At 42.6% G+C, this 25,478-nt stretch overlaps 2 protein-coding genes across 3 annotated transcripts in view; both read right to left on the bottom strand.

Annotated features, from left to right (window-relative positions):
* Positions 1-8,907, bottom strand: part of CREBRF (CREB3 regulatory factor) — a 28,248-nt gene extending 19,341 nt beyond the window's left edge. Inside the window, exon 1 of the mRNA XM_081852116.1 lies at positions 8,405-8,907. The gene's annotated coding sequence lies outside the window, so the exon portion shown is untranslated. The remainder of the gene's footprint in view (positions 1-8,404) is intronic.
* Positions 8,908-10,569: 1,662 nt separating this feature from the next.
* Positions 10,570-24,425, bottom strand: ATP6V0E1 (ATPase H+ transporting V0 subunit e1). 2 transcript variants are annotated; one of them, XM_081852203.1, is made up of 4 exons: positions 24,141-24,425; positions 21,542-21,589; positions 12,987-13,114; positions 10,570-10,979 (listed from the first exon to the last, which is right to left on the bottom strand). In XM_081852203.1, the coding sequence occupies exons 1-3, from the start codon at positions 24,242-24,244 to the stop codon at positions 13,021-13,023; spliced, it is 246 nt and encodes an 81-aa protein (XP_081708329.1). In that variant the 5' UTR covers positions 24,245-24,425; the 3' UTR covers positions 10,570-10,979; positions 12,987-13,020. The 2 variants fall into 2 exon arrangements, with proteins under 2 accessions (XP_081708329.1, XP_081708330.1); XM_081852204.1 differs by having other exon boundaries at positions 13,037-13,114; positions 24,141-24,424.
* Between the last annotated feature and the right edge of the window lie 1,053 nt (positions 24,426-25,478).

Below are 25,478 nucleotides of genomic sequence, written 5' to 3'. Positions count from 1 at the left end.
CAACCAGTCAACTTATTTTTTATTTCTTCATATGGTCTAATCCTCCACCCGGATTCTGTTTTAGTTAGTAGGTCCTCATATGTCCATCGTTCCCCCTCAAGGTTTGATTTTTTAATTGTTAAAATATGAATTGGTGATAGCCACCAGGGTGTTTTCTGCTCCAACAATTTTTTATTCCTTTCCCAGACTTCCAGTAGTGGCCCTCTAAAGATATGGTTGGAAAAGCCTTTATGGACCCTTCCCTTGTCTCGCCATAGATAGGCGTGCCAACCAAATCTTGAGTTAAACCCCTCTAGGTCTAACATCTCTTTATTTTTAATGACGATCCAATCTTTTACCCAACAAAGGCATGCGGCCTCATAATATAGCCTCAGATTTGGAACCGCAAGACCCCCCCTATCTCTTTGGTCTGTAAGCAATTTAAATTTGATTCTGGGTCTTTTTCCCCGCCAAATAAATTTGGAAAGTAATCTCTGCCATTCTTTAAATATTGCAATTCCCCTAATTATTGGAATGTTCTGGAATAAGAAGAGTAATTTGGGTAATAAACTCATTTTAATCGCCGCCATTCTACCCATCCACGAGAGATGTAATCTGTTCCATGTATCCAAGTCCTTCATTATTTCTTTCCATGTTTTCTTATAATTATTTTCCATCAAATTTATATTTTTCATAGTTATCCAAATTCCAAGGTATTTTACTTTTTTAGCTATTTTAATTCCAGTTTGTCTTTCAAGCTCATTTTTGGTATCTTCTTTCATATTTTTAGTCATTATTTTTGTTTTTTCCTTGTTCAATTTAAATCCCGATAGTTTTCCAAATTCTTCCAATAATTTTATAGCTTTGCCGATGCTCTCCTTTGGTTCTTCCAATGACAACATAAGGTCATCTGCATATGTTTTCAATTTGTATTCTTGCACGCCGATTTTTATGCCACGGATCTCTGGGGTTTTCCTTATCTTATTTGTAATTGTCTCTAAAACCGTGATAAACAACAGCGGTGATAGAGGGCACCCCTGTCGAGTACCTTTTGCTATTTCAAACTGTTCTGTCAGGTTGTTATTTATTATTAATCTGGCTCTTTGTTGTGTGTATATTGCTCTAACTCCTTCTAGGAATGTGCCCTCTATCCCTGTTTTTTCCAGACATTTTATTAGGAAACCCCAAGAAACATTATCGAACGCCTTCTCGGCATCAACGAACAGTATTGATTTCAGTAAGGCGGCAGGAATTTCATTATGACATTCTAGGTATTCAATAATGTCTATTGTGTGTCTAATGTTGTCTTTTATTTGTCTATTAGGAAGAAAGCCGGCCTGATCACTGTGAATAAGGTTAATTAAACACTTTTTAAGTCTATGGGCCATTATGTCTGCAAAAATTTTATAATCATTATTCAGTAGAGAAATCGGTCTGTAATTCTTAATGTTAAGTTTATCTGAATCTGGTTTTGGGATCAGCGTGATGTAGGCTTCTTTCCAGGATGTTGGCATTTTTCCTCCTCTTAATATCTCATTCATAACATCACATAGTACTGGTGTTATGTATTCCTCTAGGACCTTGTAATATTTAGCTGATAACCCATCTGGTCCTGGGGCTTTTCCTAGTTTCATCCTCTTGATCGCTTCTCGAATTTCCTCTATTTTTATGGGTCTGTTTAAGGCGGTTCTTTCTTCTTCTGTTATTTTTTGGGGACTATTTTCTTCTAGGTATTTTATAATGTTCGTTAAATCTTCTTCTTCTCTTTTGTATAGGTTCTCATAAAATTTAAGGAAGTTCTTTTTTATTACATTAGGGTCTTCCAGAACTTGCTCTTCTACTTTTATTTTGTTTATGATGCTACATTTTCTTCTTTTTCTCAGTTGCCACGCCAAAAGTTTTCCAATTTTATTTGCCGATTCAAAAAACTTTTGTTTCACTAATTTTATTCCCCATTCAACCTCTTGGCTTATTAATGTTGAATATTGTGTTTGGAGCATTTTATATTGTTGCTTATGGCCGTCATCTTTTGGATTTTTTATCATATTTTTTTCACATTCTTTCAGTTGAAGGATTAATTCTTCTTTCTTCCTTTCCTTAGCCTTTTTTCTTTGAGAGTTTTGTTGTATCAGAAGACCTCTTAACACAGCCTTACTAGCATCCCATACTGTATCTATTCCAATCTCTTTAGTGATATTTAAGGCAAAATAATCTTTTATAGTGGCTTTTGCTTTTTCGATCACTTCTTCTTTTTCAAATAAGTAGTCATTCATTCTCCATCTGTATAGACCTTGGGTCTTCCATTTTAATTGTAATGTTACTGGGCTGTGATCCGATAAGGTTCTGGGTAAAATTTCACATCTCTCCATTCTTATTATTAATTCTCTCGAGATCCATATTTGATCCAGTCTGCTCCAACTCTGGTGTGGTTCAGAGAAATGAGTAAATTGTTTCGTTGTGGGGTTTCTGTATCTCCATATATCTATTAAGTCCAGGTTTTCTTCCAGATCATTGAACGATTTTGGTAATTTCCCTTGGTTTAGATTTTTTTCCCTTGTATTTCTATCTAGTTCTGGTGTCGGTACCGCGTTTAAATCTCCAAGTAGGACTAGTTTATTGTTATCTAGATCTAATAGAAGTTGTTCCAATTTTTTAAAAAATTCCATTCTATTTGAATTTGGGGCATAAACTGTTACCACATTTATTCTCTCTCCCTGGTAATTAATTTGGATACCTAGGATTCTTCCTTCCTCATCCTTGCATATTTGTTTGGGTTCTAATTTCTCTTTCGCATAGATTACTAGATTACTAAAGCAGGGGTGTATAATCTGCGCTCCTCCAGATGTTGTTGGACTACAAATCACATCAGCCACAGCCAGCACAGCCAGTGGTCAAGGAGGACAGATGCTGTAGTTCAACAACATCTGGAGGGCCTCAGGTTAGCCACCTTTTAAACGATAAAATTACTTGTAATCACTGTGACTTATGTCTCTGTTAACACAGTTCAGTCATCATGTGCCCAGGTGCTGAGTAAAGAGTGACTTGCCATATGTGACAGGAGTTGCCCTGTCCTCCTGGCCACTGCTCCTGGATGAGATTTTTTTAAAGATACTGACTGCTATGCCATTTAATATTCAGAATTTCTATGTGGTGCACATAAAATGTTTTAAAGGCCTTACAAAGAATAAAAACAATTAAAATTTATCACAGGAACGGAAATTGGGGGAAGAGTACTTCCAGAAGGCAAGTCAACCAGTCAGCCAGCTGCTGCTTTTCTAGACAGCCAGAATCTGCTTAGACACAACAATATAACTGTGCTATAGGAACTATGACTTTAAAATTTGTGCTTGCTTTCCCATCCTCCCACTTATTCTTTTTTTCTCATGTGTCATCTCTTTTTAAATTGTGACTCTGAGGGCAGGAGCCAATTCAGTACTGATTTTTGAAAGCTGCTCCGAGAGCCTTTTTGGCTAAATTGTGGGGTATAACTGTCTTAAATAAGTAAATAATTGTTCCTCCATCGCCTCTCACTGCTCATTAGCCTCAAGTAGGGCTTTAACCCTCAGGGCCCAAGAGGTAATAAGGGCCTCTTCATGATAAGTGGCAATCATGAGGCTGCTCCTGAAAAACAAAAATACTAAATTCTTTACAGTATTAGGAAAAAACCTCTTTAAGGAACAGAATATGTTTTCTTCTTGAATGATGCACTTAAAGTTCCCATCAAACCACTAAAAAGTGCTAAAGAACAATGGTATAAGTTGGTTTTCCAGTGCACTGGTTGTCTCCAGTTGCCTCAAACATGATTGAGATTCTATGCCCAAACAAGGAATATGATACCTTGCTATGGCAGGCATAAAAGCTGCCAAAGAAAGAAAAGGATTATTTTGTAAATTGAAATAATGTGGAAGTGGAACTGCAATTCATATAGAGAAATCCCTCCTCACTACTACCCCACTATGCACTGCTAACAAGTACTGTAACAGGAAAGCAGAATTGCCTGCACTTACAGCATCACCCGGCTTCTTTTCAGTGTTGGCATATGATTACGGTATTTACATGTAAATACCCAGTGTTACATGTAATGAAAGCACCTCACTTCCATGCAACTAGGACAATGTACCAGGAGGCGTACAGACTAAATCCTGCACCCTGTAATTAGACAAAGAAGGAAAAGGTTTGGGAGTCTTTTGATTCTACCATAATACAGTATTTAATATTATCCCATCGAGCCCTTAAAAAGTTTTAACTTGACATTACAGTGGTGCCTCAGTTCAAGAACAGTCCTGTTTACAAACGATTCGGTTTACGAACTCCGCAAAACCGGAAGTAGTGTCTTGGTTTGCAAACTTTACCTCGGTCTAAGAATGGAATCTGAACGGTGGAAGGGCACCAGCGGTGGCAGGCCTCATTAGGGAAAGCGTGCCTTGGTTTAAGAATGGTTTCAGTTTTAGAATGGACTACCGGAACAGATTAAGTTCGTAAACCAAGGTACCACTATACTTGTATTGCTTTTGCAAGTGAGCAAGCCTTCAATACAGGTTAGCATTCTAACTTTACAGAAAGAAAACCAAACAAAATAAAGAGCACATGGCATACTACTGTGCTCCACCAATACTCAATTACAAATGTTAAGCTTAAAAACAAGTTAAGAAAGGAACCTAGCATTGAGGGAATCCACAGTACAAAGCAAATCTGCAACACAGAACAGCAGAACTTGCCTTATATGGAATCAAACAACTGGTATATCTAGCTTGTATTGTCAATACCAACCAGCAGCTGTTCTCCAAGGTTTCATACAATAGTCATAGGAACATAGGAAGACCACTGGTCCATCTTACAATGGCTGTAGGTCTCCAGGGCTTCAGGCAGAAGTGTTTCCCAGTCCTACATAAAGATGCTGAAGACTGAAGCTGGGACCTTCTGTGGAGATGCTCTACCACCAAGCTACAGCTCTTTGTCAAACTCTTGTTTGTTTAGGAACTGCAGCATCACATGCAACAATGACTGTATATGTGGCAAAGAGTAAGGTACCAGAGCCAAAGCAGCAGCTTTAAACTCAAGCAGCAACTCCTTGGACTCAGCCATAGTAAATTCCACACAAGATACTGGCTGGACATACTTCATTTGGAAGTATTGCACCATATGCAGGATAGGAGACTGAGAGATAAATAGGACAAAAAGGAATCTTACAAGAAGCTTGCACAAAAAATTGAGGTTGCTTCAGTGACCTCTGCAGAGATAATACCGTCTGTCCAGTACTGGTTGCAGAAGAGAAGGTAGCCCTTCTACATCATCACAAAATACAGGCATTTAAAATAAAAACACATTAACCTCTCTGGTTTATACCTTAAGATAGTGGTTCCCATACCCCTTCTCATCACTTGAAAATTCCTGAGGGTCTTGGCAGACCACTTTATGATTTTTCTGCCTGTGGTACTGGTAGCAATACACTGTGCTAGATGCTGTATAATTTTTAATTGCATTTTTATTGGGGGGTTTTTATTTCTTATATTCTTTTCTTATATTGCACCTTATTGGATTACATTCTGAATTCAAATTGCAATAAAATACAATATAATAAAAATACAATTAAAAATCAATGCAAATATTTAACGCATACTACGAACCACCGAAATGAAGCTCACTGACCACTGGTGGGCCACAGACCAGTTTAGGAACTCCTGCTTTGAATGCATTGATCCTGAACAGCAATATAGAAGCCACTTAAATAAATAAAATCACTGAACTATAACAAGATATACAGACCTTGTCTCTTTAACTGTATTCATTTTATTCCATCCCTGGACTTGGTTATGTGTCTCGATAATGATTTATAATGGTGCACATTTTTCCTGCATAGTGTTTCTTTTTAAAGCAACAAAATATATTTAGCTTTATAATGACTTGCTGCAGGTATAGACATTCCTGTGCTTCTGCAAGGACATAAATAAACTGGAGTTCCAAATATTAAATAATAATACGAAAAATTACATGGAGCATGATTATTGCAACTCGTGTGAATACTAAAACCGTTCACGTGAAAAGGAACTGCCCCCTTTTCCAGAGAGAAAGGTGACGGGTAGATAGGAAACCGGCCCTATAATGGAAATGTGCTTCTCTAAAAACTCATGGCAACTGTGACCTGACTCTCGCCTACTTTTTGCTGCATGCCCACATGCCTGCCCCAAAATACTTTGGCGGCGGCACAGCAGAGTTGGCATGACTTTTTTTCAGTGCAGGAAAAGGAGCACTAAATTCAAGTCGTCCCTCCAGCCTACAGAAACTTGCTCTGCCCAGGGGTCGCCTGCTCTACGGGGTGGGGACGGGGCCTTCAGCAACCTCTTAAACTCCTGCCCCGTTTTTATTTTATCTCCCCGATGCCACAGCCCCCTCGGCTAGGCTGACCCACTAACACACCTCCCATCCAACATGGCCGCCCCACCAAACGCACCGAAACACAGCCGACCGAGTTGTCACTTGGCCCCACCCCCTCCCTGGTCGCATTGGCCCGCCTAATTCCAAGCCCCGCTGCCATTGGGCTGGTTCCCCGTCAGTCTCTCTGCCCAGTGGCCTCCCCAAGCTAGCATGAGGCGACATGTAAACAAATCACTTTCTGGATGTTCCGAAGCGAGCGGGACTCCGCCGGCCCACGCCCTCCGTCCTCCCCAAGCCAAGGGCGGGGAAGGGATCCAGGGGGAGGAGGGGGAGGAAGCCCCCCAAACACCTGACTCGCGAGGGCAGCGACATTCTTTAGCCACAAGATCACTTACGAAAGTCATAAGGAGTGAGTGGAAGAGAAGGCAGCTGTGACCTGCCTTTGGGGGTGGGGTGGGAAAGAGGAGCAGCGGAGAGCAAGAACGAGAGGGGGATCCGAATAGACTGCATGTCCCCCTGAATGAAAGGGGTGCCGGCAAGCCTCGGGTTCCGCCCCCTCCCCTTGTGGGGCCAAACTCACTTGTCACTTTCCCAAAGTCCTATCATTGCAACGAAACCGAGGATTTCTCTCGCACCTCACAGAGACAGAGTATCACGAGACTGAACTGACCGATTTTCATCCTTTTCTGCCAACGCCTCTTTTGCATAAGACAACAAATACAACATTTCTTTCTGGGACTCCGCACCGTTTACTTGGTTTCCACGTTCTACTCTCTTGGCTGGACCGTGGCAAAGACAAGAGGACTCAGGCAATGTCCCGAGAGGTTTCACTTCCCCACCCCTCATGCAGTCTAAGCAGGCAATAAAATGGGAACACGTGTAGTCTTTAGGTGTAACACGATTTGAAGCAGAAGGATTCTGGAAGTTTTTTGTCTCCAAATCTTGACGGCTATTTAGTAATAGTCCATCATTGACGATTTTTCCTTCGTTCCTTTTGCAACAACGACTTCTGGCAACACATTCATCCTTAAAGGATTCAGCTTTTCTGGGAGACAAAAGATGTGAACCGACACAACTGCACAACTCAAGATCTTAGCTCCTTTCGTTTTAGATACCTACCCCAGGCTGAGAGGAAACGTGTGGACGACTGCGAAAACGAGGCAAACAGCTCCTTATCATCCTCCACCTTGTCAGAAACATATCAAGCCACCTTTTGAAACAACCAAGTTGAACTACGTCTCTCAAGATGGAAATAGGACAGAAGGTAAGCACTGGATTATTCTAACTACCATTACAGAAGTCCACAGTATCACCACACCTACCATCAGCTACCTCCCACATCTTACAAGGAAAAGGAAACTTACAAAATCAAAAGCTTCCCCAAACTCCCCCTTCCCCACGCCTCTCCCTCCCATGCTCCTCTGCAGTCCTAGGAGAAGGCAAAGCCTCCCAGCGAGACAACCAAGCAAGTACAGTACACGCCCCTTTCTTCCATATCCTTTCCCATGTAGGGGCGAGAGGCCAAAAGAAACCAGAACTGCTTTCGCTGCAGGAATCCTGCACGATCGCTGCTAGGATTAAGGGGGCGCTCCGGGGGCGCGCAGCCCCTTGCCCTCCTTCCTTGAGTAAAGACCACACACACCAAGCCTAATCCTCCAGCCAGCAGTTGCTCCCGCAGCTGCCTCCACGCCCCCTTTCCGAAGCAAAAGCTGCGGCAGAAGAAACAGCAACTTTAGATCTCTCCTCCCGACACGATCGCTCTTTTCCCCCCGCAGCCTCCCCAGCAGAGGACTCTCGCCTCCCGGGGGCAACAGCAAGACAAACCCCGCACCCCCCCAAAAAAGGGGGTGCACGGCAACCCCGCCTCTCTCCTCCTGCCTCCCACCAGCCCGGGCCTTTCCGGGGAACTGCTGGGACTTTCAGCGCCGCTTCTCTGCCCTCCTTCCGCGCTGGGGCATTACGGCCACCGCTACACCCCCTTCGAGCTCCTGCCCCCCACCCTCCGCCTCGGGGGCTCCAGCCTTTTCCGCCTCACCCTTCGGCCCCTTACCTGGCGCCCCGTCCCAGCGGGGTAATGGGGGGTGTCTCAGTGGGGGCCCCCACTTCTGCTGAGGCTCCAGCCCTGGCCCGGCCCCTCCATGCCGCTCTGGGGTTTGTTTTGTTTATGTCCCTTCCTGACGGGTTCCCGGAAATCGCGTGACTCGCCCCCATCACGTGGGCTTTTTATTTAAAAAAAAAAAAAAAAACCGGGGGAAGGGAAAGAGAAAAGCAAAGCCAGGAGAAGGCAGAAAGTGAGGAAGCCAAGGCCACCAATCAGACAGCGAGGAGCCGAGAGCCAATCAGCGGCCGCAGAAACTGTTTTCCCTTCTCACGTGACCGCTTCAAGTGAGAAGGGCGGGGGAGGATAGAAGGAAGAGAACGTTCTGTTCTCAGCTCGGAGTGACGGCGGCGAGCCCGAGAGGCACGGCGGTGGCAGCTGCTAGTTTCGAGCCGCAGGGCGAGCTCGCAGGAGAAAAGAGGAAGAGGGATCAAACTCTGCATTCGGCCGAGCATTTGCTATGGCAGGGATAGGTTACCTGTGGTCCTCCAGGTATTTATGGACTACAGTTCCCATCATCACTGGCTGACTGGGACTGGTGGAAACCATCGTCTGCAGGCCACAATATACAGTGACAATTTATAGAAAATAGATTCAAGGGATTTTTTTGTTCTAAAAGGTACACAACTGAAGATACTGCAGAGCAAAAATGAGAATTCCTCCCCAGTGCTTAACTTTGCAAGTGCTTCTAGTGTCATGATGATGCTCCTCACAGGAAGGCATTAAGAGCTGTGCTTCTGTGGAAATCGCCACCAGGCTTTGGGTTTGGTGCTTCTTTCTCATTGCTTGATCTTTTGCAAACATAACTCTGTAAGGTGAGTTGTAACATTGTGCCAGTGGATGCAACACGACTTTCCCTTCCTCCACTGCCTCCTGGCCCCTGCGGTTCCCTATACCCTCCACAACAGATTTATGGGGGCTGTAGGGAAGGGAGGTCCACAGTTCAAATCCCTGCAATGGGGTGAGCTCCCATTGCTCGGTCCCTGCTCCTGCCAACCTAGCTGTTCGAAAGCACGTTAAAGTGCAAGTAGATAAATAGGTACTGCTCTGGCAGAAAGATAAAGGGCGTTTCCGTGCGCTGCTCTGGTTCGCCAGAAAGCAGCTTAGTCATGCTGGCCACATGACCCAGAAGGTGTACGCCGGCTCCCTCAGACAGTAAAGCGAGATGAGCGCTGCAACCCCAGAGTCGTCTGCGACTGGACCTAACCATCAGGGGCCCCTTTACCTTTAGGGAAAGAAAAATGCCCCTTTGTGCACATGGTAGTCTGTTGCACAAGCAGGATGCCACAACTGGATGTCACTCAAAGCAGCAAAGGTTTATTAGCTCCCTTTCCCTGTTTTCCAGAGCTAACTGTGGCTATGTGTCTACTGCCAGGATTTGAGCTTGTTACCAAACCATACCTCACCACTTAGTAATCTCACATTCAGTCATCCGTATAACTTTCCTACAGTGCTATTTTTGAAGAGGACCTTACAGCAGTCTAATAACTTGTTTACATATGGATTACTTGCTGACTTGTGCACAAACAAGCCTTCCTAATTCCAAACACCCCCAGCTAGGACTTTCCCATCATTGTCAGCTCAAGCAACGTTCTGCAATGAGTCTCTTTAAACATTCAGCTGCCAGCCATGAGCATGCATGTGTTCAGAATTCCGTTCACAAGCACATTCAAAAGCACAGCCCAAGTATTATTCCCACAATACGACATTTGCATGATCACTTTAGAAGTTTGCCATGCACAAAACGTCACAAAAGGTGCTTTGTAACCATATATGCTTCTAAGCAAACCAGCTGATGAAGCAAATTATATGCGGGTTACCCAGTCACTTCATTATTTCATAAACATTTGTAAATTCTATCCTGAACTTAAGGAACAATTACACTATTTGTACTACAGTTCCATTCAAACACTATGAAAGTATCCAAGTTCCCACAGTGAGTATTTCTCACAGCATACACACTTCATGAAGGGTGGGGCAAAACTTCAGTGAAGCAACTGAACTGTTCCACACAGGCATGCAACCAATCATTAAGTCCCTAACTTTTCAGATGTTATAAAAGTGCTGAATATGCTTATGCAAGAACAACGTGTTCTAAAGAAAGCCAGAAGACCACATTAAGAAGAAAAGAATTTTATTTCAGATTTGAGGAACACAATCATATTTCTTAAAGTTATCAGACACAGCATTCAGACTGTGCTTGTAAACTGGATCAGTAGACAGTCTAGTATAAAAATTGGTAGGGCAAATAAATGCTCAGAGGCAATTATCAATTCCATCTAGCCACTGTCAGTGCAGAGAAGAGGGATGGAATATTATTTATAATACTTGAAATTCAAGCACAACATTGTACTGAGTAGAAACATAGGTATCAGGCACTTGCATAGGTGAAAAAACAAGAAGATTAGGCAAACATTTCTTGTAATAGAACAAACAGTAAGGCATTGAGCAGACGTGGTCGGATTCAAAGTACGTTAGAAGGCATCTGGATCAACAGGGCTTTACATAAAGAAAATCTCTTCATATCCTGCAAAGCAAAAAAGCAGTTTAGTTTCTTTCAGTGGCATTTTTAATTCAGCTATTAGTTAAATTCTTGCAGGGAGGTGTTAATATACTAAGCATCACCGTTGCTGCAAAGAAATTTTTACACTAATAATTGAAGATCCATTTGGATCTTGAAAGGCTTACTTTCCAGACTCTACTCACTAAAACGTGAACAAATTGTGCTAAATGCAGTAATAAGTTAATATAAACTGTCGGCTAGAGTCCACTGGTATTAGCAGTATAAGAAAAAATTAAGAGCAGAAACCAAGTACCTAGTGCCAGAATATCATCTGTGAGCAACAAGGCTAAATTTTGCCCCCACCTCCAAGTTAATTCCAATTCCTTAGTTACTGATATACCACCAATTTAATTTTCAAGTCAAGTTGTTACTTGGCAGGATGCACTGCACTATAACAAGCAGATACAGCCAGGTTCACTGCTGTGTTGCACGAGGCCTTTCTTTGTAAAATACAAGACTACTGCCAGCTTGTATGAGTTGCTAAAAAAAGGGAAACCAGGCTCCCTATGCTCACTGCGGCCTGTCACTATCCCAATTCATTACAACCCTGATCTGAAAACACTAGAGCTTTGTTTCAAGGAAGCCTAACTGCAGACAATTAAAGCATAACATCAGCCACCAGTTGTCCTCTGCTATTCAGCTTTTTCAAACAGAGGAAATTATAGTTATTAAGGTGAATCAGAGCTGCAAGATAAAACAGCAGGTAGAACCCTTTTGAACTATTGAGGTTCACCATTACAGAATCCACATTCCTGAAGTTGCTTCCTGCTGTAATTGTTCGCATGGCAAACTTCTTGGTGCATTGAGAGACGAAGACTTACTAAAACAACCCACAGCCCTGTCAGGCCTTAGCCAACATTGCAACAGCAATGTTCAACCACTGAACTAAAGCAGAGAGAATAGTATACCCCCCCCCCCTTATATAACACATTCCTCATACAGGAGGTTTGGGGGGCACAGCTATTTTGTTCAATATTAAATAAATAGACAGAATAAACACTGGATAATTGATTAGTGCCCCTCAGAGCAAAAGCTCTTTTTGACTCTAGGAAAAGTAAGGCAATAGGCAGGAAGAAAAGCGAGCCAGTGCCGTTTGTTTGCTTGCATAGGAACAATTGCTTCTCACTCCCATGCAAGCAGACAATTCTTTTATTTTTGAACAAAAACTGAAGGGCACCACGTTGGCTATTCCACCTTAAAGACCATCATATTTGTTGAGGCATAAGTTCTTATGGACCACTGTCCACTTCATCAGATTCAGAAGTCCACCATACTTTATGCCATAACGAAATGCTATAAGCCTTTCCCTTCTTTTGCTGCAAGAGACTAACACAGCTCTCTTTCTAGAAACCCATAAACAGAAACTGGAATTTGCATTTCTGTAGCTCTGCAACAGACACGGAATATGGCATGGAGGAAAAACTTGCAGCATGGGCCAAAACCATGGGAGTCCAAGTTTTTATTAAAGAGAAAATGGCAATAGAGAAAGAATGGAAATTGTGCTGGGAGTTGAAGTACCAATTCCACTGGTTATATAAACATTTGTACTAAATAATCCAGTACACTGCAATCATTGAGATAGGGGTCAAGGGGGCACTAGCATTTATAACAATCACACATGAAATTATGACAAGATCAACAAGTTCTATTGCTGCAATCTCTGCAACAAAGCAAGTCGGTTTCTTCTTGGGAGATAACTATCCTCAACTCAATAAAATGCCATGGCTTTTTCTGCATGTTGTGCGATATAATAATAATAATAATAATAATAATAATAATAATAATAATTATTATTTATTATTTGTACCCTGCCCATCTGGATGGGTTTAAAAGAAAATACTCATTGTAACCCTTACAGGGTTGTTGTGAAGATAAAATGGGAGAAGGTGAACCATGTCTACCAACTTTAACTCCTTGGAGGAAAAGTGGGATGTAAATGTAATAAATAATTTAAAAAGTGACAATATTTACCCAGTTCACAAACTGCAGTAGAAGAGCACATCGGTTAAGGCCAGTGGTACATTAGATATGTAATTACTTCACTTTTTAACTGTGGTCCAAAGAGAGGGTTCAGCTGAGCCAGGATTGCAATCAGCCAGCTGCAAGACAAGAGCAGACTATTAACAGAATGACTAAAATTTATCAGGATACCCAAGGAAGAGATAGAATGGTAACAGTTACTTAAAACTAGTGTCCAAACAAAACGTTACCAAAATTAAACTTTGAAAATAAGAGATAGCCATAAAAGTTTGAGCAACTGCCCATAAATCAAAGTGTACTGCCCTACTTCATTTCAAGTAATTCTCATGTTTTAACTAGGCAGCTTCTCTTCCATTTTCACTGTTTAAAGAAGTGCTCTAACTCATGCCATCACCCAGGAAGTTCAATATGTATCAGCATCATTTCTATCAGCCTCCCCCAACCTAGGGCTCCTCCATATGTTTTGCAACTCCCCTCAGCCCCAGCCAGCATGGCCAATGGTCAGGAACGATGAGAACTGTAATAAAGAAAACAAATGGAGGAAGCCTGATCTACATACGAATTATGATTTCAAGTCTGGTAGTGCTCACACTTATGCAACCAGAACCACACTACCCATGTATAAGTGGGAGGTGTCAGCAAATTAGAGGTACCCCAGAAGATTATTTCTATACTACCCCTTCATAAAATACTGTGGTAGTGTACAGTGACCACCTCTTTGTCTAAATAGGCAATTTCCAGGATCACTCTGAGAAGTTATTTTTTAAAATTTCCCCAGTGATGGAACAGAAAGCTACTCATAGAAATCAAAGGAGACATCCAAGTTTTCTATGTAGCTGGGGCTGTGCACCAGAGTGTTGATTACACCTTGAGGAAGAAAAAACAGTCCAATGAGGAGAGCTTTGTGGGCAAAGAATGCTGACTGACTGTTGGGGGAGACAAGACAGAAAGCCAGGGGGAGGGACGGGATGGAATGGAAAGACTTGAACCTTAAACAAGCTCTCTACATTTTGATGCCGGGACCTACTGGTTCCCTCTAGTTCTCATGTTCAGAGGTGAGTGCTGTTGTTTATGTAGCCAAAGGCACCTTCCACACATAAAAATGGCATATGAGCAGGCCTGGAGAAACCAGAAGGTTTGCAACCTGGTAAAACAACCTAATAAGAACAGAGCATGCTGAACACAGAATGCTGAATGACAAGAGGCAATTGGAAAACTGGATGTGAGGAGTAATGGAATTAAGTATGGAGAAGGGCACGACTGACTGAACATGAACACTCCAAAGGGTAACATTTTGTTGCAGGTCTGACTGGTTTCTTCCAATATTAAAGGGCAACCTAAAAATACAGTCACTCGGCAGCCCTATTTGTCAGACCCATCATTTCTCTTGCTCTAATTGTAGTTTCACAGGGTTGGTGTGTCTTGTTTAGACATTGACATTGCTAGTGGACATACATTAGGTGCAGGAGACAAGCGTCAGGGGATTTTTGCATCAATGGTATACTTAAAAAAGCTTAAGTCTTCTACCCATGTATCTTTTATGACAAGCTAACACAGAATGTCTTTTAAGAGTTTGTGAAGCTACTAGCAATGGCTATAGAACAAAACGCATGCTTCTCAGAGCAGTGACCATATTAGCGAAGCAGGAGGACTCAATGCCCCAGTAGGACACAATACATTTTGTAGCACGGAAAACACTTAGAAAACTGCAACACATTTATTTATGGGTTACATATTTGGTATGTTAACAACGGCAAATAAGAAAGGGCTTAAGAATCTCTTTAATTTGTACAACGTTACTGTGTAGCTAAATGTTCAGTGCACAAAACATTTTGTGAACACACAGGCACATCTAACTGCTAATTCTAGAATGCTATAGAAGGAGGAGGAAGAGCAAAGCGGCTTTGTAATGTGAGCTGCTACAGATGCAGAGTGCTTAGGCAGTCATGGAAAATTCCACACAAACCTGGATGCTTCGACCAGAGAATGAAATGCAGGTCAGCTGGGAGATGGAAGGAAAAGCCATAGCAGACAGAGACAAGCAATACAGGATTAATCCTATTCAGAGTTCATTGGTCAAATTTCAGTACTGCTCTTAATTTTACAGATTAAACAGCCACAGCAAAATGAATGCACACTTTCAACACTGATTACTAACAGGACTCCTGGCAAAATCTAGCATTTTCATCATGAATTGCTATAGATATAGGATGACATCCTCTTTGATCCCAGTAGTTTCCCTTGAAATCATGTAATCATATAATTGTAGCATTGGAAGGGATCCTGAGGACTATCTAGTCTAACCCTCTGCAATGCAGGAATAATGCAGCTGTCCTGCAACCTTGGCATAATGAGCACCACACTCTAACCAACTGAGCTATCCGACCATTATTCTACAGATATGATTACTCATGTTTGGAGTCCCAACTGACATATTTGTGACCAGAATGAAGCTTAACCCATATCAAATAGTCACGTAGCAGTGTGTATATCATACACTGTCTCTTTCTCTTTATATAACCAGCATACATCTTTGCTTGTTTGCTTACTGTTTGCTCTGCTTAGAGCGTGCTATAGGTCAGCACTTTTCATACTGTGTCCCAGAGAACCCATGGGGTTCTTCAGAAGCAATCAACAAAGGGCAGAAGATTTTCTGAAAGGCAGCTTCTCTGCTGTTACCAATCTTCCTTCACAATGTACAGCCACAAACAGTTATGAAGGCATTCTATGGCACGTGCTCAGTTCTCAAGGGGTAACAGCAAAGACCAAAAAGCACGGCCAGTTAATTTCCTGCTCCAATGGAGTGTGGAACGTATTCTCAGTTATACACGAGGTTCTGTGACAGGCATGTCAATGTGAAAAGGGTTCTCTGAACGTAGACATTTTGAAAACAGAAAGAACACATATGCTCCTATAGGTTTATCAGGATGCCATAGGTTGAAATAAACTCCCTTTGTGGTGCCTGTTATTTGGCCTTTTCAAATGATAATCAGATTTATTTTTGATAAGTTATTACAAAGGGTTGTATCCAATGCTAGTCTTACTCACGAGTGGACCAACTGAAGTTAATAGGCATGGCTAACTTAGGTTCATTAATTTGAATGAGTCCACTCTGAGTACGACTTAGTTCGACACAACCCAAATTGCCCCAAATTTTGAAAATCAGAAAATAAAGTACTATAACAGTAGAAAACAAACACATAACAGGGCAATCTGTACAGCTACTATATGTAATCTATCATGTTACCAAGAGGCAAGCTATCCTGTTTCCAGATTAATCATGGAGCTCCCACAAACCTTAGCCACAGCTTCTTTCCTGGTGGAGGTTAAGACACTCCCCAGCATGCAAGTTAGTCGTGCCTAAACCAAAAATGGATGCTTTGTGCAGCAAGCATAGGGCAGTTTCAGGCCACAGTAGTACTGATTCCTGCAGATTTCAGGTAAGCCCATTACAATATTTTTCCACTGGTATCCTCACCATTATCTAGTACAGTGGTAGTTAACATATGGCTCTCCAGATGTTGCTGGACTCCAGCTCTCATCAGCCCCAACAAGCTGTCAGAGACAATGGGAGTTGTAGTCCAACCACATCCAAAGGGGATACAGATTTCGCATCCCATTTCTAGTACAGTGGTACCTCAGGTTAAGTACTTAATTCTTTCTGGAGGTCCGTTCTTAACCTGAAACTGTTCTTAACCTGAAGCACCACTTTAGCTAATGGGGCCTCTTGCTGCTGCCGTAGCACAATTTCTGTTCTCATCCTGAAGCAAAGTTCTTAACCCGATGTACTATTTCTGGGTTAGCGGAGTCTGTAATCTGAAGCGTCTGTAACCTGAAGTGTATGTAACCTGAGGTACTACTGTATACATGATGAAAGCAAACAAGTTACAAGTGCACTCTGAATACAGAATTCACCTACCCAGAGCTGTGCTACTAGGTACAAGGTGAATGCCGTTTCATTTTCAAAAGCAACCTTGCCGGAAAATTACTCAAGACAGAAATTACAAGGCAGCCTTAATGATCAGCACCCAGATTCAGACTTTGTTTTATCTTTGATGGGCGGAGGTCCCAAGAACTGACGAATGAGAGAACCACAAAGTTGTGCTCTTTGCCAAGACTGCCATAAAACATTTTGCCCATCAATACATATGAAGGAAATGTAATGAAAAAAACTATTACAACAGTAGCAACGAAGACATATGCAAAATGCATATGCTACATTAGTAACATCTCAGTGTTGCCAAAAGCAGTGCCATTCACAATTACCATTGATTTTGGATGCCACGCTTCCCACCTGTTCCAAAATAGTAGAAATATTTAAATATGGGGGAAGTGAAGATTTTATTATGAAATAGTAGCCACACATAATTATTTGGGGGAGAAAATCAGTTAACATAATTGCATTCTAAATCTCCCTTGAAAATAAGGATTAGCATTTGGTGTTAACCTACAGAATAGATGTGCAGAAAGTGAGCTGAAATACATAGCTAAAGTGGTGAAGTAGAAGATGTACTGCTCTTGCTTGGGAAGCAGAGGAAGAACTACTGAACTTCCACTGTTAGGCGGGGCCAGCTTATCTGGCTCTACAACTTAGGAATTCTGCACCATACTAATGTCACCTTCACCAATTCTGATTGTTCACAAGGACAAGGGGAGACCCAAGTCAAAAGGAAGCCTAGATCAGTGTTTCCCAACCTTGGGTCTCCAGCTGCTGTTGGACTACAATTCCCAACATCCCTGACCATTGGTCTTGCTAGCAAGGGATGATGGGAGTTGTAGTCCAAAAACAGCTGGAGACCCAAGGTTGGGAAACACTGGCCTAGATATCAACAGAAGCTTTATATATGGAGCTTCCCTTCTACTCTATTGAGAAGACACCTTCCTGCATCATTGCATGCTATAATTTTTAGATTTACAGAAGATAATTAAAACGGTTGACCAGGGCCCATTTATGTCCTCGCCCTACACTCCTTATTGAATCAAAACATATATTGACTGATACAGGGTTTGTTTGAGCAGTGTAGTACTATTTTTAAAACAAGAATAAGTTATGTTTGGAATGTCAGATGACAAGATCCATTTGGTGTACTGCTATTCACATATGTAGCCCATGGTGGCTATTGAAGGCGGTTATAATAGCATTTAATCTAGTTTAGGTTCCAAGGAGGAGGAAGATAGAGCTAGTCATTGTTTCCTTGAAAGTGTAAAAAAACTCTGTGGACTCGGCGGTCAACTGAATAAGCTACATTTTAGTATGTTATGTCACGATTTTGATTTTGACATTATGAGAAGCTGTATCTAATTTTGAGAAGTAGTTAAATTAACTTTACAATTGTTATACAGCCTATTACGTTTATGTGTTTTTTCAATTAGATTCGCACAATATAGGCATTCTAGTGGTTTTTATTTTTATTCCTTGAAAGTGTATGCAACATGGTCACCTCTTAGCAAGCAGTAGTGCTTACTCATAAGTGGGGCTCTGTGAAAATACAAACTAAGCCCAAAGCCACTCCCATGGAAGTCCAGTTGTAATCATGTCCCACATTGCAAGATGCTATTTTCTCACTTGGTGTTGTGAATGCAGACACTGTTTATCAAAGCCTATGATAAATTTGTACCAAGCCATAGAAGTGCAACTGGACTGCAATGGGCAGCCCTCGGATGTTTTCACAACTGTGGAAAATTACCCTGAAGCTATATATGAGCACCAAGCTGTTCCCACCACATACATAGTGGTATTGATTTAGCTGGTATCAGATTCATAAAGAAAACACATGGATGGGTGGGGGAGAAACAGATTTTAAAAAGGAGATCGCTCAAAAGGATCTCAGTGTTCCTCCCTTGACTCCTTATCTCCATCCCATCTCGTTTTTTCCTCAAACATCTTACTTTTCACCTTAATCCTATAAACAGTTTTTAAAAAGAAAAGAAATAACTAGTGCCACAGAGCTACAGGTACTATATTGTAGCTTTGTAGACCTGGATTCTTTTTTTTGTTGTTTGTAAAGATGACCCTATTTACACAAAGGGAATATTGCAAAAAGCCCTGTGCCCCATGACACTTAGGCCCCGCCTGCACTTCTAAAGCACTGTACAGAGGTACATTGGTTTACGAACTTAATCCGTTCAGTCGTAAACTGAAACCGGTTGTAAACCGAATCGCACTTTCCCCAATGAGGCCTCCCGCCGCTGGTGCCCTTCCACCGTTCGGATTCTGGTCATAGACGGAGGTAAAGTTCGCAAACCAGGACACTCTTTCCAGGTTTGCGGAGTTCGTAAACCAAAAAATTCATAAACTGGACTGGTCATAAACCGAGGTACCACTGTATTGGAAACTAGTTTGTTAAGGGCGCAGGGAGCTGTTAGTAGACCTCTAGTCACCTCAGAGCTACATTCCTCAGAGTGGTACAACACTACCTTCTCGGCAGTGGCACCCGCCCTGTGGAATGTCCTCCCATCAGATGTGAAGGAAATAAACAACTATCTGACTTTTAGAAGACATCTGAAGGCAGCCCTGTTTAGGGAAGTTTTTAATGTTTGATGTTTTATCACGTTTTTAATATTCTGTTGGAAGCCAACCGGAGTGGCTGTGGAAACCCAGCCAGATGGGTGGGGTATGTATGTATGTATGTATGTATGTATGTATGTATGTATAAATATTATTCTTCCCTCTTCCCAGGGATCTAGGAACTGTATAGCTTCTGTACTGCAAGGTCAACACTCAGCCCTTGATCCCAACAACACAGGAAAGCTCTCATGTGGGTTAAGATGTTGGAAGTCTCATGATACTATCTGAGTCAGGTGTTCTGAAATGTTATTTTATTTTCTAAAGCAAATTTTACAAAGACATGAATGGGTTAGTATCACTTACACAGTTGTACCCCATAGCTAGTTCTGACTGCTATATTTGCTATGTACTGAATCCTAGCTCCACTTTTTTGGGCAGGTGGGGGGGTCTTAGGGAGGCTTACGTGCTGTCACTTGGGACCCCAGGTGGCAGAAGTGCTGCAGCTGCCAGCTTACACTCACCTGGAACTGCCAGGCAAGTTTCCTTGAGAGCACAAGGTTAAGGGGCAGCCACCAGCTCTTCTCCATGAGCAATACTATTCACTCCCATGGCAATAACACTGGCTCTGTAATAGGCCAGGAGGCAAGCTCTACTACAGTTCTACAAGCTCTACTGCAATCTACTATAGTGTCATGGCTGCTGCCAAAGCACCCGGCAAACCAGATCACAACAAGTTAACAAGCAGAAGGAGAGGTTCTCCTGTGTGGAATCACTGCTGCCCGAGGCCCAGGTGATAGGAGGAGCTGAGGGGGGGGGGGCAAAGCAAAGCAACAGCCTTGCTGTGGTGGCTTAGGCCCCAGCAAATACTTCACGATATTGAGTGCTGACACCAGGTCTATGTGTTTACCCACCTTTTTCCTGGTTTAGTAGCAACCCCTTCTTCCTTCTTTCCCAGACAACATACCACCACAACAACTGCTTTCTAGAACTCTTTATGGCTGGATGTCCATGCAGAAAGTACTGTCAAAGTCATGTATTTGGCAGGATGTTTAATGATAGCAAAGAATTTTGGGATAAAACAGCTTTTTGATCTACCCGCTTAGCAAAAAAGAGAAAACGTCCATGCCTGTAAGTGACTAACCTTAAGTTGTCAGAACTTTTTACTGCCTACATGCATCTATATTTATTTGTGCTTTGAATAAAAGCAAAGGAAAAACAAACACATCCTGGTGTGATGCATTTTTAAGTTAGTCAGGTCACAGCTTCACATCCATGAGTCTTTGGGTTTGTTGAACCATAAACAAGCAGGATGTACTTGCACAAAACTTGCTTGCCCTAGCACTAAACCAAACACAAACAGGCCTATACCCCAGGGTAGTCTAGCTAAAGCAAGGCAGTTCTTGATGGAAGCATGCTGACTGTAAACTCTGCAAGATGATCAATCTAGACTTTGTGTAAGCAAAAGCAGAGGCAAATTCTTCAGATTAAACTAGCACTACACAATGGTATTCTAGCTGACTAGCTTCCTGTTAGTACAGAAGATCAGTTTACTCCCATTGCTGAACTAGGAGCCTGTTAGCTGGTAAAACTAGGCTGAAAATTTTGTTATGGTTTACTGTTTTAGCAATACTCTGAAAAGTCATTTTAAAGCAGAAATACAGGAAGCAAAAATGGTTTAAACACATTTCCTAGAAAAGGAGGAAGCACAACTATTAAGTATTAAAGAGCACAGAAATCAGAAGGGTGATAAGACTTCAATTTCTGCATCTCAAAAGACTCATGTACAGTCAACTCTATTATAGAAAAACTTAATGTTCCCATCATTTATGATACCCTGGTTAAGAACTAACAATTGATTTACATCAGAGAACTACCGGTATATAAAGTTCTTTATCCTACATAGTATGTTCATATTTTTGCAAATCAGCCAATCACATCAGACACCCAGCCAGGTTACTAAAATAAAAAAGGCATTGTAGTTTTGTGCTATCAAAGATTTGGCTACATCTGGACTGAAAGGAGAAAAATGGATACTTACAAGAGGTAGCAGCAGACAGCACATGTCACCAACATTGTGTTAATAACACTGTAGAAAGAGGGGGAAGAAAGAAATGGTTGACAAAATGGAAGCAATATTTACAGACTTTCTTTGGACAAAAGAAAAGCAATAGCTGAATAGTTTCTCAATTTTTTACACATGCAGACAGAGGATGATTCAATGTAAATCTATTGCAATAACAATAATAATACTTGAACATTCTAAGGTGCTTCATACATACCAAGATTATTTTCATATCAGGAATCCTCACAACCACCATGTCAGGTAGGTCAGGACTCTCCCTACATTGAGGATGGGGGAGTGGGGGGACTGAGAGACAGTAGATTGCTAGGTGCCATCTAATAAGTTCAAGGTAATACCTGAACTAGTGATTTCTAGGTTCACAACTCAAGTCTCTTGGTCATTACAGTACTCGCAGTAAATTAAAGCTACCCCACAGCTGTAGTTTCAGATAACACATATAATTGTTTAGAATCAATTCTCAAGGTTCTGCTTACTCCATGATCCCAGTTGTGAAATTCAGTATCATGTAAGATTAATGAGCACCATAAGAAACTCGGGTTTAATTTTTCCCTCTCTCCTATTTTAAGCAACATATTTTGGACCTATATAACTGAATGATTGTTTTAAATGCATTGTGTATCCTGCCCTGAGATCAATGCATATAAGGCAGGCCATAAATATTTTAATAAATATGATCCTAAAGCACCATCTGTCGAAAGATTTGCACCCAAGTCTGTTGTCCTGTCCTCAACCCACCAGTACTAGATTCTGACCCACCAAGGATTTAGAGCACCCTGTTTGCAAAGTAAGAGGCTGTTAGTACCAATGCTAAAAACAATATAGACCACCAAGTGAAGTAGGTCTTCAAATCAGGACAGGAGATGAAACCTTTGCATGAATAAATATAAATTCAAAATAGATATCACAAGTTGGATGCTTGGATACTACTGCCTAGGCCTCTTGCCTAGGTAGCGAACATAGGATGTGTATTAAAAGGGATCACTTTTTACTCTGGTGTATCTAACCAACACCTTAAAAGCATAAAATGCAGCGCTGAGCTGCACTTAGTTCTGCTCACATTTCATTATATGGTTGAATCGCTAATTCAAGAAAAAGAGAATGCAGTGAAGAAAATAATATGTCAGGAGTGCTCCGAGGGTGTTTCCTGCTTGGCAGGGGGTTGGACTCGATGGCCCTTGTGGTCTCTTCCAACTCTATGATTCTAAGCTTGTTAAGTATTGGGGGGGGAGAATCCCCCTGCCTAATTAAATGTCGTAAAGCTGGGAACATTGAGTGGGAAAGTGTTTTCAGAAATGCAGGCCACAAAATTGATTTTTCCTGTTTAGAAAGGAAAATGTGACAATCTCTAGCTTTGGAAGCTAATTTCAATCTTAGCATCAATCATGGCATATGCTGGAAACACAAACACTGTTCAGGCCCACTTAAACCCGACTCATAATGCAACTTAGATGTCAAGACACCTACTGCTAATTGTGTGTTATTGTGCTGCTCTCTCTTATGTCTAACTGCCTCCCCGCCCCATATGTTATCATTCACTGCTTTGTAGGTTTTTGCTGAAAAACTATACATTTCAGAGAAATAAACTAGTACTGTTGCTGGTAATCCTAGCTGGACATTTAGCACCAGTAATGGAAAAGTAGAAAGAAAGAAAATCCTCAATGGCACTGGAAGAGGAAGTTATCAGAGAGGAAAATGTGGTTCAATTGGAAAATCTTATTTCACATCACAAAGAAAACCTCTAGAATGAACAACCAGAATGCAGTTAGGAATTCAGCAGTTTGCCTAATGGATTAATTACAAACGGAACTAACTTATCCACCTCATAGTCCTCGAATTAGGGGAAAGACTTACACACAGCAGACGGAAAAGATAAATTGTCACAAGACTGCGACATGGTTGTTAAATGACTGTGACATCAGACCCCTCTTTTACAAAGCAGCTATTCCCAGAATATCTCGAACAATATTTCGTTTCAAGAGATAACGCAAAACAGTGCATTTGACTCGGGGGCTCCTCAATTTGAAACAGGTTGGGTACTAAAACAAAAGGGGGTGGACGCTGGGAAATCCCAAGGGAACTCCAGCCGCTTCGCAGGTGTAGCTACTTCTGAACTGACACCTGCCACTCACAAAGTGCCAGTGCCGCACAGAAGCTCCCAGAAAGGCTGGCAGGGCCGGCGCTGCTACGGGAAGCGGGGTGGAGGTGGGAGAGAAAAGAAAAACAGAAAGGAACAGGAAGAGGAGGCACAAGGGAGAAAGAAAGGAAGGCCGCAACTGGGGTTGCGCGACGGCAGTTGCTCACTGCGCCGCATCCTCCGAGAACGTTAAACATCAGGCCGTGGAAAAATGCGAACTGCGAAAAAACCGCTTTAGTTCCCCTCCCAGGCCAGGAAAACGGCTATTAGGCAGACAGAGGCGGAGGTGTAGCCAGAGCACTGCAAGCTCCCGCGGCCGGCCGGTTGGGGCAGCCAGGCCTCCTGGAAAAGGGCCGCCCGCCACCGGTCTCCCTTGCCGAGAACGTCCCGTCCCCCCCCCCGAAGCCTCCGGGCACTTACCCCCGGTTAGGCCCCTTAGGCACAAACCACGGCACGACGCCGCCGACCACCGCCCAGAACACGCTCATGACGGTGATGGGCACCGCGAGGCCGCCGTACGCCATGGCCGAGTTCTTGCTCGCTCCCTCCCTCCGCCGACTACGGAGCTCCGGCCGCCGCCGCCGCCGCCTCCACTATGGCCGATTTCTACGCCACCTCGCAAGTCACGCCCTCTCCCCGGAGCACCAGCCAATCAGGGGCTCCCGCAGCGTGAGGGGACGGCGCACGCGAGGAGGCTCTCCCTCCTTTTCCCCGCCCACTTTGAGCAGCGAGCGAATCCGGATGCGAGCGGCGGTTGCGCATGCGCTCTCTCGGCGGCCTGCTGTGCCCGTGGAAGCTCCCCCCACCCTACGCTCGCTCTCTATACGAACCACGTTCCCTTCGGAGCTGCGCCCGCCCGTGTCCTTATCCTGCGTCGCCTCCCACACGCGGGCGGGGGCCTGCACAGCCTCAGCAAAGCGCTTTGCCTCCCTCTCTCCCCAGTGCTGTGCCTTGTTATCACCCATGCCTAGCGCCACTTCGTTCGTTGCAAGGTCGCTCAAGTTTAACACTACCACTTAAACAAATCTGCTTCGAAGACTTACTGCTTTTAAAGGAATCTCAGAATTGAGTCGAAAGGGATCCCAAGAGTAATCTACTCAAACCCCCTGCAGTGCAGGAATCACAACCAAAGAATCCCTGACAGATGGCCATCCAACCTGTTTATAAAGAGGAATCCACCACCTTCCGAGTCCCTTCCACGGTCAAACAGCTCGTCCTAATTCTTAGTCAGAATCTCCTTTCTTGTAATTTGAATCCATTCAAACTTGTGACAGCCCCATAGATATTTGAATATGGCTATCATCATAGCATCTCTAAGTCTCTTCTCCAGGCTAAACATGACTCCCAAGAAGTTGATTTTCATTCTTAGGGTTTGTCTTAATTTGCAATTTACCGTATTTCATTGGATCACTGCCGATTTTAGTTAGTAGGACAGTTTATCTATTTTTGCCATGCTATGTCCAATTTACAAAATGATGCAATCCTCACCCCTCAAATTAAAAACCCAAGTATTTAGCTTTCTTGTCCAGGTGCATCATTTTGGTTTCACTTTCCCCAGTTTTAGAATATATTTAGGCAGTGCAAATAATGGTAATAGAATCCCCAAAGTCTGGTTACCAGAGGTATTTGCTGGCTCAAAGGCTCTTCTGTGAACACAAGGCACCAATTCGATTGCATGCGTGGAATTCTCCTGACACCCCCTTAACCTTCTATCATGTGTGTTGCTACAAGGTTTTCACTGAGCTGTCCACCAAGACT

The sequence above is a fragment of the Podarcis erhardii genome (assembly GCF_964252035.2).
Source record: "Podarcis erhardii genome assembly, chromosome: 2".
In the NCBI taxonomy this organism is placed as follows: domain Eukaryota; kingdom Metazoa; phylum Chordata; class Lepidosauria; order Squamata; family Lacertidae; genus Podarcis; species Podarcis erhardii.
Note: the sequence above shows the minus strand (reverse complement) of the source record. Positions and strands in the feature narration are given on the sequence as shown.